General features: G+C 42.6%; 1 protein-coding gene across 1 annotated transcript in view; it reads right to left on the reverse strand.

Annotated features, from left to right (window-relative positions):
- LOC140737314 (probable voltage-dependent R-type calcium channel subunit alpha-1E) overlaps window positions 1-15,430 on the reverse strand; it is a 619,860-nt gene that overhangs the window by 77,454 nt on the left and 526,976 nt on the right. The window contains 7 exon segments of the mRNA XM_073063744.1: window positions 1,152-1,279; window positions 5,734-5,875; window positions 8,940-9,031; window positions 9,139-9,204; window positions 12,421-12,537; window positions 14,011-14,094; window positions 14,592-14,702. Of these exon segments, the coding sequence (XP_072919845.1) occupies window positions 1,152-1,279; window positions 5,734-5,875; window positions 8,940-9,031; window positions 9,139-9,204; window positions 12,421-12,537; window positions 14,011-14,094; window positions 14,592-14,702 (740 nt within the window).

Below are 15,430 nucleotides of genomic sequence, written 5' to 3' on the forward strand. Positions count from 1 at the left end.
CAGAATTGGTGATTGATGCCATTGTTCGTACTACCTTTGGGGGAGGAGGTATAGTAGTCTGAAGGCCTATACTCAAAGATCCAGGAGCAGTTTCTTCCTCTACATCATAATTTTTCCACATGGTCCATATACTCACCAACACTGCCTCATTCTTCCTTTGTTTAGTATTTATTTTTGCAGTTTAATTTTATGTTTTCGTACTGTACTGCTGCTGCAAAACAACAAATTTCATGTCACATATGTCAGTGACAATAAATCTGATTCTCAGAAATTAATATCTTCAGGCTTATCAGCCCTGTGCCTACGGTCAGTATTTACAGGAACTGGTATTGCCTTGAGGCAGCACAGATAGGAGAACAGACTTTGTCCTTGAAGCCATCCATTGGTCTGGAGTAGTGTTGGTAGAGTAGGTTGTCTCAGAGCTGTGCAAAGGTTATACGATCTTCCTGTAGGTGTAGTATTGACCATTAAGCACACATGTTGAAGTTAGAGCGTTAAACAAAAAGATCAAGGTTCCCGTGTAGAATGTTTAACACCATGTCTAACACTTTCTAAAGTCTACCTCCGAGGTGGATTTAGATCCCTTCACTGCCTGATGCTAAAATAAATCCTTCTCTCTAAGTGAGAACCTGCACTGACTCCCTAATACTACGGCAAAGCTGCAGACCAAGTCATGGCAGAAGTCAGCTACCTCCACTTAAAACTAGCTGGAGGCTAAGGAGTTCAATGCCACTGTGACCATCACCATGGTAATGTTCCTTGCCTGCAACTCCATCTGAATGCACCTCCCCTGTCTTTCATTTTATTGTCTTTGGGACGGGCATGCTGAACAAGGGAAGGTGGCAGTGGTCCTGAGACAGTATACAGTTATTTTCATGAGGAAGAGGGACTAACAGACACTAGTTAGTTCCCTGAGTGAGAGTACTGAGGGGCACAAGATAGCTACTTGAGGGTGAGGGGGGAGCATGTGTCAGTGTGCAGGTGTCAGCTAGAAATAAAACATTTTATCCTTAGACTAAATCCCTCATCACATTCTCCAACATGAGGAGAATGCAGCTCTTCCTTTTCTCCCTCATTATACATTTCTGCCTCATCCTATGACATTACTATTTAGCTTGCAAGAGGTAGCCCCTTCAGGCTTGTACACCTACCAGGCAGCCCGATCGTATTCAGCCCAGGCGCGCACAAACTCATCCAAATGATGAGGGCCTAGGATAGATGAGTCCCGTGTCAGATACTCAAAGTTATCCATGATGACGGCCACAAACAGGTTCAGCATCTGGAAGACAATCAACATTTCTTTCACAAGAGGTCCCTCCGGCCAAACATCTGCTCTAGACGTAAGCAGCCAATAGCTGAATCAACACCCCAACACAAAGGGATGCCCCTAAGGATCAAACTCAGCGGCTGCATTTCTCCACTGCCAAGAGTTCTCTGAACAGCTCAATAGGAACAGCAAAACTCCGGCAGTGCAGTAACTATTTAGGATCACAGACTTGATACCAAGTGGTGGCTGGTGCACATCTCTGAGCCAACGTGTATGGTAAAAGCAAGGAACCCCACACACCAGATATTGAGGGAAGCTACTTTGGTGAAGCACCCATTAAAATAAAGAAATTGTGCTTTACAGACAATGAAATGTTTTGTAGAATGATTTTCATCTCATGTTCTCAATACTTATTGCTTATTTATTTATTACTAATATTCCTTTCTCTTGTATTTGCACACTGCTAGAATGCCCAAGCTGGTGCAGTCTTTCATTGATTCTGTTATGGTTATTATTCTGTTATTGATTTATTGAGTATGCCTGCAAGAAAAAGAATCTCAGGGTTATCGATGGTGACACATAGGTACTTTGATAATAAATTCACTTTGATCTTTAATACAATAATGAACCTGGTCAGGTGACAGATCTCTCAGTGGATGAACATTTCAGAGACAATGACCCCAACTCCTTGAACTTTACCATAGTATTGAACATGGGAAAGTTTTTCATCAGTAGAGAGTGATTTATGATGATATTAGGCAGCGACTTGGGAGCATTAAATGGGAACGGATGTACTCAGGGAAATGTACAATGGCAATGTGTAGCTTGCTTAGGGAGAACTTGCATGGGGCCCTGAATAGGTTTGTCCCACTCAGGGGGAAGGATGATAGGGTGAAGGAACTATGGTTGACGAGAGATGTGGAACATCTGGTCATGAGGAAAAAAGATGTTTACACATGTAAGGACATGTTCGGCACAGCTTGTATTGTGCTGTAGGTTTTCTATGTTTCTATGTTCAAAGATCAGTCAGGGCTTTTGAGTTACAAGCTAACCAGGAAGGTTCTTAAGACCAGACTTGTAGAAGGTGAGCTAGGTGACATGAGAATGCTTTGGCGAGTAAGATCAAGGTGTTCTACACAAATGTGAAGAGCAGGAGGATAATTGTGAGGGTAAGGCCAATCAGGGACAAAAGAGGAAATATGTGCCTGCAGTCAGGGGAGGTAGGGGAGGTCCTTAAAGAATACTTTGTTTCAGTATTCACAATTGAGAGGGACCTTGATGAATGTGAGGTCATTGTAGAACAGGCTGATATGCCGAAAGATGCCGCTGTTGAAGATGTGTTGGAAAATTTGAAAAACTTTAGGACAGTTAAATTCCTGGGGTTGAATGGGAGATAGACCAGTTACTATGGGAAGCGAGGGAAAAGATTACTGTACCTTTGGTGATTATCTTTGCATCCTCACTGGCCACAGAAGTAGTTTTAGAGGATTGAAGAGTGGTAAATATTATTCGTTTGTTTAAAGCAGATAATAGGGATAACACTGGGAAATACAGACAGTGAATCTGACATCATTAGTGGGCACACTATCGGACAGGATTCTTAGAAACAGGATTTATGAGCACTTGGAGAAGCAAAGCCTAATTAAGGATGGCATTGTGAATGACTGGTAGTGCCTAATGACCCTGGCTGAATTCTTTGGGAAAGTGATAAAACATATCGAAAAAGGCAAAGGCAGAGATTGAGTTCAAGAGCTGCGAGGTAATGCTGTAGCTCTATAAAACTCTCTGGTTAGACACGTTACTCCAAGAGTACTGGCTCATTATAGGAAGGATGTGGAAGCTTTAGAGAGGGAGCAGAGGAGATGTACCATGATGATACCTGGATTTTTTTTTAAAGAGATACAGTACGGAACAGGCCTTTTTGGCTTTTTCAGCTGAGCTATCCACATATCACAGGTTAGCCTAATCACAGGACAATTTACAATGAGCAATTAACCTACTAACAGGTATGTTTTTGGACTGTAGGAAGAAACTAGAGCACCTAGAGGAAACACATACACACATGAGAAGGAAGTACAAACTTTCTTACAGAGTACACGGGCATTGAACTCCAAACTCTGATGCCTCGAGCTGTAATAGTGTTGTGCTAACTGTTATAGTAATGCTTAGTGCAGCTTGGCTATGCATTAGAAAGTATGTATTATGAGGACAGGTTGAGCAAGCTGGCTAGGGGTTTTCACTTTGGAGAGAAGAAGGATGAGAGGTGACTTGATGGAGGTATACAAGATGATAAAGAGGCATAGATAGCCGGGGACATTTTTCCAGGGTGGAAGTGGCTAATACAAGGGGGCATAACTTTAAGGTGTTAGGAGGAAAGTATACAGAGGATGTCAGAGGTAGGTTTTTTTTACACAGTGAGTGGTAGGTGCGTGGAATGCGCTGCTAGGGGTGGTTATTAGAGACATTTAAGAGACTTGGCACAGCATAGTGGGCTGTAGCTTACTGCTCTGCTCTATGTTCTAAAGCTGTGTCTAACTGTGTGAGTGCAGCTGAAGCTGTGAGTGCTCACGTGGCGGGTGGTGTGTGTGTGTGTGTGTGTGTGTGTGTGTGTGTGTGTGTGTGTGTGTGTGTGTGTGTGTGTGTGTGTGTGTGTGTGTGTGTGTGTGTGTGTGTGTGTGTGTGTGTGTGTGTGTGTGTGTGTGTGTGTGTGTGTGTTCCTTCACATGCTGTGAGCATGAGAGCTAAGAGAAAAGTAACAACCCTTCCCCAGTTTTTGTGATGTGATAAAGAGGTAAACATTGCGAGGATGCCTCTACATATATATCCATTTTTACGTCAGTCTCCGAGGGTACGTGGAGTGTATTTCAATCACTTTGCAAACATCAGTCCCAGCAAGAACAAAGTACTCCATTGCACTGCACTGAAATAGGTCAAAGTCAGCGTGGTTTGCCTGACAAATCTGTTGGAATTCTTTGAGGAAATAAAAGGCAGAATAGACAAAGGAGAGTCAGTGGATGTTGTTTACTTGGATTTTCAGAAGGCCTTTGTGGAGGCACTGCACATGAGACTGCCAAACAAGATAAGAGCCCATGTTACAAAAGGAAAGATAATAGCATGGTCAGAGGATTAGCTGACAGGCAAGAGGCAAAGAGTGGGAATAAAGGGAGCCTTTTCTGGTGGCCTGCTAATGACTAGCAGTGTTCTGTGTTTGTTGGTGTTGGGACTGTTTCTTTTCATGTTATATTTCAATGATTTGGATGACAGAATCGACGCTTTTGTGTTTTTGCAGATGATATGATGATAGGTGGAGGGGCAGATAGTGTTGAGGAAGTAGAGAGACTGCAGAAGCACTTGGACAGATTAGGAGATTGGGCAAAGAAGTAGCAGGTGGAATACTGTGTCGGGAAAAGTATGGTCATGCTTATAGGTAGAAGGAATAAAGATGTAGACTATTTTACCAATGGGAGAAAATTCAGTAATCAGAGATGCAAAGGGACTTAGGAGTCCTTGTGCAGGATCTCCTAAAGATTAACTTGCAGGTTGAGTTGATGTTGAAGAAGGCAAATTCATTTTAAGACAACGAGAATATAAAAGCAAGGATGTAATGCTGAAGCTTTATAAGGCATTGGTCAGATGGCACTTAAAAATATTGTGAGCAATTTTGGAGCCCAAAATTATCTGTGGAAAGATGTGCTGGCATTGCAGAGGGTCCAGTGGAGGTTCACGAGAATAATCCCAGGAATGAAAGGGTAAATGTAAGAGGAGATTTCGATGGCTCTGGGCTTGAACTCATGGGATTTTAGAAGATTGAAGGGGGAATCTGAGTAAAACTTTCCGAATATTAGAAGGCCTGGATATAGTGGACACACAGATGATATTTCCTACAGTGGGGGAGTCCAGGACCAGTTGGCACAGTCTCAGAATAAAAGGACGTCCCTTTAGAACGGAGATGAGGAAGAATTTCTTTAGCCTGTGTGAGGAGCGTTTGATGGTTCTGGGCCTGTACTCGCTGAAGTTTAGAAGAATGAGGGGTGATCTCATTGGAACCTATCAAATATTGAAAGGCCTAGATAGAGTGGACATGGAGAGGATGTTTCCTAGAATGGGGAAGTCCAGGACCAGAGGGCACAGCTTCAGAATAGAGGGAATGGTGGTGAATCTGTGGAATTCATTGACACAGAAGGCCAGGTCATTCTGTATATATATAAAGCAGAGGTTGACAGTTCTTGATTGGACTGTGTGCTCAGGCTGGAACAATGCAGGAAGGAGAGCCAAATGCACAGAGCCAAGGCCAACTGGCAGCAAGCAAGGGTAGTCAGGAACAACTGGGTTAAGGCATCGGATTCTGAAAATATGGGACACAGTGTTAACGGGTAGTGAAGCATTCCAATGGTCTTTGAGTGATCAGATTAATGATGTCACCATGGATGCTGAATCTCGTTTTTCACTCTAAGATTGCTACTTACAAGGAATGAGCAGAGGAATATGAAAGAGACAAAGTAAAAGTAAGCAAAGTCTGTGCCGCAGGTGGGCTCCCTGGTCCCTTCGCACTCCTTCCCACTCAGGCAGGCCAGCATGATCTCTTGCCAGGACTCCCCAGTCGCACTTCTGCAGAAAGCACACAATCTGTTAGCATGACAGAATCGCACACTTTCCTTGCATCTTTCTTAAATATTAAATCTGTTCCTGAACCTTCAACTAATGGGAACTATTTCCTCTATTTCAGGAAGAACATCTTATATTTCTGCCTTGATAATCTGCAATCATTGAGTTTTCCAGTTTTATCTCCCATCACCTCTGGTGTGTTCTTCCCCCTTTTCCTTCCCAATCCCAATTTTTGTCTCCTTTTCTGCCCTCTCCAAGCTCTCATGAACCATCTTCCTCCTCTCAGTTCCATCCACCCACCACACGCACATTCTTTCATCCAAAGGCTGTCCCCTTTCCCCACCTGGTTCTGGTTCTACTGTCCTTCAGCTCTCCCCTAATGGGGCCTATTACCTCTTTTACCCAAGTCCAGCTCTGTAACCTTCATGTTCCTATTTATCTCCCTCCAGCAGCTGGCTCTGTCTTTACCATCCCCTCTCCCCTCTTTGCTCCATCTGCCATTCATTATGTTCTATCTGCTTCCATCTTTCATCCACCTACCTCTGTCTCCCAACTCTACCCATATTCCTTCCTACCTGATACTATCTACCTGTCATTCTTCACCCTCTTCAGTCCACCAATCACCGACTGGCCCCTGTCTCACACAACCTCCCTCACCCATCTTATACTGAAATTATCCCTCTCCACTCCCAATCCGACTGCAGGCCATTGACCTGAAATGTCAATTATTGCTTCCTACCCCCTCCACCAATGCTGCTCAACATATTGAGTTCTCTCAGAAATTGTCTATTCCTGCTCTGTTTCTCTGCTCTACACTAGTCAGGACCTCCACCTTTAACAAATTTCTCCCTAACTTTTTCCAGCTTCTCCCATCCATCCCTACAGCTAGAATCACTCACCTCTCCAACTACTTCTCTAAATACTTACAAAACTCTTTCTGTGACACTCACATGAAGTTTGGTGAGCAGAATTGCACCAAATATTTCAATTATGGCTGAATCAAAAATTTCCAACTTCATCTCTTTGCCTTTGTTCTCTCTGTCTCTGTTTGTGACCCCAGGTGTTTTATGAACTTCTCCTTCAGTCTGCCCATATCCATCTAAGCTTTTCCTATGCATGCCCAAGTGTCTTTTAAACATTGTTATTGTACTTGTCTCTACCACTTCCTCTGGCAGCTCGTTCCATATACCCAACCACCCTCTATGTGACAAACGTGCCCATCAGGTCCCCTTTCTCATCTTAAACCAGTGTAGGGGGTTTGGATTTCCCTACTTTCTGGAGTTTTTTGATTTTTTTTTGATTTTATTGAATAATTTATGCACTCCCTCTATCTTAATGATATACTTCTGATGATGTTGTAACCAGAATGGCACACAATACTTCAGCTACGGCCTAACAACTCACAGAATTATGAACACACATATTTCTCTGTTCTTGGACAGTTTCCAGAACCCTGCCATTTAGTTTCCTTTATATTTCAGGAAAAATGTATTATTTCAAACTTTCCTGTATTGAATTTCATCTGTCATATCTGCCCACTGCGCCAGCCTAGCTGTAATCACCCTTCTTCATTGTTTATCACTTCTGAGTTTTAGGTCATCTGGCAGGCAGTGAAGAGCACATCGCAACTCCCCACTGTGTAAACACTGTCATCATAGACACCCTTTGGCCCTAAGTTTTAAATTTATATTCTAGTCCTTGAACAATCAGCCAAAGGGATCAGTAGAACCTGGGGTAACAGTGGAAGAAGCCCATTACCTCCCAAACCACCTTCAAAATGGGTGAAAGATCCTCAGCCCTCTAGGACTATCAGGGTAGACTCACATTGCTCTCTGATATGGTAGCATCATATTCTTACAAAGACCCACACAATGTACTCATTCAGAATCCTAGCAGAGCCTACTTCCTCTACAACTAGATAAGCTTCTTTATCCCAAGTCAAGCCCCACTTCCTATTGTCGCCCATTTACGATTAATATCAGTACTGAAAATGTAAGAATTTGATTTCATGTCAACAGCCATTCCCTTTCCAGAGATGCTCTTTGATCATTTTATTTAAATAAAAAGAAGAAAATGAAGCAGGAAAAGATAGACCATTCAGCTGCTCAAGTCTGCTCTGTCATCTATTTTTTGAAACCAGTAAGAATTTGTACTTTCCAATAATTTCAAAACCATAAGTGAAGCAGTTGGGACCTTATAACAATCTCTCAGCTTCCCAGGCACTCTTCCTAAGATCAGATTTTTATTGCTATATTTTTTAAATTGTTAAAATCAAATTTTAAATGTGTTATTCATTGGGTAAATATTTCACATTCCATTATGTGAAATATTTCAAGTGTTCTTTAATTATGGTTCCTCAAGGTGATTACATCTGGGGGTGGAAGTGGGGATAAGCTCCCACAACCTATTAAATGCTCCCAATGGTGTGCGTCTCAAATAGCCTCCTGGCCTTCACGTGTAGCTTAGCTACTAAGCCCAGTGGAACCGTTCCTATTGACAGGAGAAGGGGCAAAGGTGGGTTACTGGCACCTTAAAACCAGCTGCTTCTGGCAGATGGGTCTGATCAGCTGTGGTTGGCAGTTCAGCTAGGAGAAGGAAACTCTGATCTTTAACCTCTGTTGCCATTTAGTTATACCCACTCATAGAGAAGGCTTTAGGAGTAAACCCCAAGGAAAAATTCAGATCTAGAGTCCATAAGTTGAGTCCAACATTGACTGCGATGTCACTGATGCCAGACTGTATCGGTCTCTGCATGGACAACAGCTTGCTCTCCCTATCATAGTACCCTGGCTTGCCTATCACATAGACAGCTGGGACACAACATCCATGGTCAATCCTGACTAACGGCCTCACATTTTTAATTCCAGAACAGTGGAAGTTCTACTCTTTCACAGAATGACTATGTATAACTCCTTATGCCTACCCAATAAAGCTAACAGAGAGGTCTTTAATGGGGATCATCTTATATTGAATTTACTAAGCTTTGAAAAGGAATACAACAGTCACATTCAGAGACTGATCAGTTCAGGTTGGATCTCCACTACTGGGAGTTAGGAGTGGGACTCACCGGAACAGCAACATCAAGGCATTGAAGAAGGTGTGGAAGTTGTTGTGTCGATTGATGGGGGTATGGTCATCCAGTCCAATATTTCCAAAAAGCTACATAAATCCAGGGAAAGATTACAAGCAGAGATTCTGTTAGCATATAGAATACTCAAACTGTTCTGTTGATATGGTGAATCTTTCTGTGTAAGACAGGGACCCACCTGCATTCCAATTATGGCATAAATGAAGAACAACATTGCAATCAGGAGGCAGACATATGGAAGAGCCTAGGGATAACAATAAAGTCAAAGTCAAGTATATTGTCATGTGCCCAAGTACAAGTGTGCATAGATGCATATTTGCAGAGGCATCACAGGTAGAGCGTCAGACACAACATTTACAAAAAATATATAAATACAATTGTATAAAATTATATATGAAAGAACATAAAATATGTCCATTGTAGTGCAAAGTGGTTATCATGTTTCTATACTGAGGTAGTGATTAGGGTTGTGCAGGTTGGCTCAAAAACTGAATAATTGAAGGGAAGCAGCTGTTCTTGAACTGGGTGGTGTGGATCTTAAGGCTTCTATACCTTCCGCCTGGTGGCAACTGGAAGAAGATGATATGGCCTGGATGGTGGGGAACTCTGATGATGGGTATTGTCTTCCTGAAGCAGCTCCTCATAGATACTACCATTGGTGTGGATGGTGGGGTGGGAAGTGGCTGATTGCTCTAAGCAGAAGATGCAGAAAACATAGAGAAACCCACACACTTCTTATGGATTAATAACTACATTAACACAGGAGGAAATGCAGCCCCCTGAGCCTGTGCAATGCGTCAGAGTATTTCAGTCTGTCCCGTTCCTCCAGTTGACTGGAATTGTATTTCTAGATCTACAAGGCTCCAACTATGACACCTACTTGCCATATTATTAGAATTGCTCCAGAAATCTCATTGCACATCACTGAGACCACAAGAGTAAGATGCAAGAGCTGAATTAGGCCATTCAGTCCATCAGGTTTGCTCCATTCTATCATGGTTGATTTATCATTCCTCTCAGCTCTATTTTCCTGCCATCTCCCTGTAACCTTTGACGCTGTTACTAATGAAGAAACTATTCATCTCCACTTTAAATACACCCAATAACTTGGCTTCCACAGCCGTCTCTGGTAATGAATTCCAGAGATTCACCACCCTCTAGTTCAAGAAATCCCTCCCTATCTCTGTTCTAAAGGGATGTCCTTTTATTCTGTGCAATTGGTCCTACACTCTTGCAAAATTGGAAACATTCTCTGTATAAACACTTTATCCAGGCCATAATATTTGGAAGGTTTCAATCAGATGCCTCTCATTCTTCTAAACTCCAGTGAGTACAGGCTCAAAGGCAGCAAGTGTTCTTCATGCATTAACTCTTTCATCCCCAGGATCATACTTGTAAACCTCCTCCACAACCTTCTCCAATGCCAGCACATCATTTCTTAGCTATGGGGCCTAAAACAACTTACAATTTTTTATTGCTCATTGGGTGTTTGAGATTGGGTGTTTTTATGGATTATTTTAGTCTTTTATTTTCTTATGGACATGATGTGTTTTAAAAAAAATTCTTGACACATTGGGTGTTAGAGTCTTTTTTTCATATATATGGGGTTTGTTTTTGGGTTTCTTTGTTAGGAGATGAATCTCAAAGTTGAGAATAAATGTATTTTGAACCTTTGAACACGTGGTTTATGTGAGCCTGACATCAGTAGTGGGTAGGTTACTGGAAGCTATTCTAAGGGACAGGATAAGTATTGAGATAAATAGGGATAATAGTAACTTCTGTCCTCTGACACTCTGGAATTTCCACCATACTGCAAGTGTCTTCCATAGTAAAGACTGATGCAAAAAAGGTAATCCGTTCTTCTGCCATTTCCTTGTCCCCCATTACTATCTCTTCAGCATCATTTTCAAGTGGTCCAATATCCATTCTTGCCTCTCTTTTACACTCTATGTATCTGAAGAAAGTTTTGGTATGCTCTTTAATACTATTGGCGAGCTTACTTTTGTATTCCATCTTTTCCTTCTTTATGAATTTTTTAGTCACCTTCTGTTGGTTCTTGAAACCTTTCCAATCCTCTAACTTCCCAACAATTTTGGATCTCTTTGGCTTTTATGTTGGCTTCGCCTTCTCTCATTAGCCATGGTTGCATCATGGTGCCCTGAGAGTATTTCTTCCTCTTTGGGATGTTTATATCCTGTGCCTTCCGAATTGCTTCCAGAAATTCCCGGCATTACTACTCTGCCTTCACCCCTGCCAGTGTTCTTTTCCAATCAAGTTTGGCCAACTCCTCTCTCGTGCCTCTGCAATCCCCTTTACTCCACTGTAATACTGATACAGCTGACTTTGAGTTTTCCTTCTGAGATTTCAGGGTGAATTTGGTCATATTACGATCACTTGTCCCTTAGGGTTCTTTTTCCGTATACTTTTTAATTAATTCCAGTTCATTGCACAACACCCAATCCAGATAGCTGATCCTCTAGTGTGCTCTAAAAAGCCATCCCGTAGGCACTCTAGAAATGTCCCTTTTTGGGACCCCGCAACAACCTGATTTTCCCAATTTACAGGCATATTGAAATCCCCCACGACTATTGTAATATTGCCCTTTTGGCATGCATTTTCTATATCCCATTGCAATTTGTAGACCACATCGTTACTACTGTTTGGGGAGCTTTCAGTGTTTGAAGCTCAGAGTCCAGGTTATTGTTTTTGAGTCTGAGTTCCTCGAGCAGACAACACTTGCTGCAGATGTGGTCACCAGAAACCACAATGGGGTTCACCGGCTCCCACATCATGCAGCTACAGCACATCATCCAATCCTCATCCCAACTTAATTAGTTGTGATTTGGTGTATTTTTAGTTAACTACTTTTTAAAATAAAACCTTACATCTTCTTTGCTGCTTTTCATTTTGCCTCCATCCTTAAGCCTCTCGAACCAAGCCTCAGACCTCAGTTTCCTATGCTAGCCCACTCATGCGATGGCCTCTGGGACCTTGGCCTCAGCCTTTTTTCCCCAAAGACTCTTGAGCCAAAGCCTCAGTTCCCCACTACAACTTAGTCTGTTTGCACATCACCACGACAGCACTGCTGTGACATTATCTCTCTCGCTACAAAGTGCTCTGGTAATGATAATTAAAAAATGAATTAAGAGAATTAGAATACAATTATCTAAAAAGTGCATTAATTTTTCACTGGTGTACCTGCACCTTAGCGAGATGAGTAATGCTTCAAACACAAGAGACAGTGTGTAAAGCTGGGGAAAGGAGAGTCCAGCATTGTCCTTAGGTTGCATTGTGTTAGACAGAGGTGATCATCCTCAGATTGAGCTGCGGCACCTTATAGATTTGGAGGGATAATAAAGGGATTGTTGTTAGTGTGTGGAGTGGGCTACCTCTCTCTGATATGTTGATCTGGTGACTATTGGGAGTACAATGGGTGGAAAAACTTGGGCGAAATCACTACCTTGAAGGACTGCACGAAGGTCCAGAGGAGGATGCGGATGGTGTAACCTTGACGTAGCAGCTTGATGAGGCGGGCAGCACGGAACAGCTTCAGGAAGCTCAGGTTCACAAACTTCAGCTGTGGGGAGGTCAAAAGGAAAGATCAAAAGGAAGCCCCTTCACTATCTGTTCACAGCTCTGCCCACTCAGTGGTTTATTGTCATTCTGTGCCCTTTCCTATTACCCAGGGTCTCAGCAATTGTCAGTGAAAGTCAGGAGATGCCACTGGCCCATTGTTCACATGCTTCTACACTGAAGCCCAGCTCCTTGACTCCATCAGAGGCCTTCTTCTCTTCATCCTGTTACAGCTCTCATACCATACAACACAAGTACATTTCCCTAAAGGCCTGAATCATACACCCTCACTCCACTAGGTGGTACCCCAAGAACGTTCCTCTACATGTTCAGGGTTTCTTCCCCTTTCACTCCATGGGAACCCATCTACACTATACCTCAAGAATACTCCCTACACTCTCAGAGCCTCTCTATCATGAACTCTAAGGTTGCCCCTACATCATCAATTCTTTCTTTCAACCCATCAGAGCCCTTCTACCCTGAACCCCAACAACTCCCAATCCCTCATACCTCTCGCACATGATTGCTCCCTCTATTATACTTTTGAACTTACTTCCTCACCTATCTCATATTCAATCTCATTTTCAACTGTGCCCTCTCTATTAGTTATACAATTCTGATTGTGATTGCTCTTGGAATGTAGAATAGTACAGTGCAGGAACAAGGCACTTTGGCCCATCATGCCTGTGCTAAATACAATGCCGAATTAAACTAAATCTTCCCTGCTTGTACATGATCCATATCCCTTCTACCCCACATACTTGTACCTCTACTACCATCCCAGGCAGCCTGTTCAGTTTTCCGCTTACACCTTAAATGCATGCCCTCCTGTATTTTTGGACATTTCTACACTGGGAACAAGATTCTGACTCTCTACTCTACCTCTACCTCCCATAATTTCACAAACTTCTATCAGGTTCATCCCTCAGTCTCTTGTTTGGGAGTGTGCCCTCTCTCACTTTCACTACTGATTGTGCCCTCTCTTATACTCTCCCACTCTTGATCAATAGACATAGAGATATACAGCACAGATACAGAAACAGTCTCTCTCCCCCCCCACCTTGTCCATGTACAGCAAGCTATCTATCTGATGTAGTGCCATTTGCCTGCATTTGGCCTATATATAATACCTCTAAACCTTTTCTATCCATCTAAACCTTTCCTATCTGTCCATATATCTCTTAAATGTTGAAATGTAGCTGCCTCTTCCACTTCCTCTGACACCTCGTTCCATATACTTACCACCCTCTGACTGGAAAAACCTCGGTCCCCTTAAAAATCCACCTCCCACCTTAAGTCTATTCTCTTTCTTATTCGTTAATTTCCCTTTTCTTCACTCACTCACAATCACACTGTCTCCCAGCTGATACTCTCACGATATTCTCTTTCATACATAGCCTCACATCCAGTCATGTTCTGATTGTGTCAGTCTCACACTCTCGCGCACACTAAGTGGTATGGCATTGAGGCACCGTACATTGCATTCTGTTACAATGATCTCACTGATGCTGCCCACCACAGTCACAAAATCAAATACGTTCCACGAGTCTCGGAAGTAGTTCTGTAAGGGAGGAATAAACAGGAGAAGTGAGAATGTTTCGTGCCTTTTTGATCTGCCAATACTTTAACAAGTAATTGCTGCTACTTTCGTCTCACAAGAAGATAATCTGAGATGCCGTTGGTTCTCTGTCAAATAGTCTCATTGTTGGAGCTCACTGAATCCATAGTGGTTTCCCATATTAAAGCACCACAGCTCTCCAACCTCTCTTAGCAAATACATTTTCATTGTTCTGGAGCTTCCCTCGCACTATTCCACCTCACACTGCTCAGTTAAACAGTATTATCTCTGTACTATCTACCATTAGCAAAGACAGTGGAGACAGAGGAAAACATCATTCATCTCCAAGCCCTCCTAATGTGAGGTTTGTGCATTGCTAATCCCATGGTACAGCCTTGGGCAACATAAGGTCACGTGGCCTGATTCTTGGCATACCATTCTTCACCCTATACATTGCTATATTTTACCCAAATGGTGGTTACTCTTCTAATGGTACTCACCAGGAATCCAAAGGCAATGATTTTGAGGATGCACTCAAGGGTGAAGGTGATGGTGAAGGCAATGTTCATCAGTTTCAGCACACTCACAAAGCCAGGTGGGGGAGAATGATGCTGCAATGGAAAAGCAAACAGACAGTCAGGCTACAAAGTTCAGAGTAAATTTATTATCAATGTACATATCGTCACCATATACAACACTGGGATTCAACCACAAACAAGAGAAAATCTGCAGATACTAGAAATCTGAGCAACACCATACAAAATGCTGGAGGAACTCAGCAGGCCAGGCAGCATCTATGGAAGACAGTACAGTTGATGCTTCAGCCCAAAATGTTGACTGTACTCTTTTTCCATGGATGCTGCCAACCCTGAGATTCATTTTCTTATGGGCATACTCAATAAATCCAATAACTATAATAGAATCAATGAAAGACTGCACCAGTGTGCAAGATAACAAACTGTACAAATACAAAAAGAAAGAAAAAATAATAATTAATAAATAAACAATAAATATTGAGAACATGAGATGAAGAGTCCTTGAAAGTGAGTCCATAGTTTGTGGGAATGGTTCAGTGATGGGGCAAGTGAAGTTAAGTGAAGTTATACCCTCTGGTTCAGGAGCCTGATGGTGTGCTCTTGAACCTGGTGATGGTAAAAACTAATGTCCTCCACATGATCAGCAAAAACAGTTTGTGCTGGATCTGCCTGGAACCTTGCGGGCAGCTGTCCAGGAGAGTTGCAGGCAGGGACTGGCTCAACTCTTACAGCGGTATGTCATGCCAATGGGTGGTTCCTAAGCCCAGAAAATTACCTGCTGCCCCAGAGTCCATAAAAGCCTT

This window comes from Hemitrygon akajei, chromosome 12 (assembly GCF_048418815.1).
Source record: "Hemitrygon akajei chromosome 12, sHemAka1.3, whole genome shotgun sequence".
NCBI classification, from domain to species: Eukaryota; Metazoa; Chordata; class Chondrichthyes; order Myliobatiformes; family Dasyatidae; genus Hemitrygon; species Hemitrygon akajei.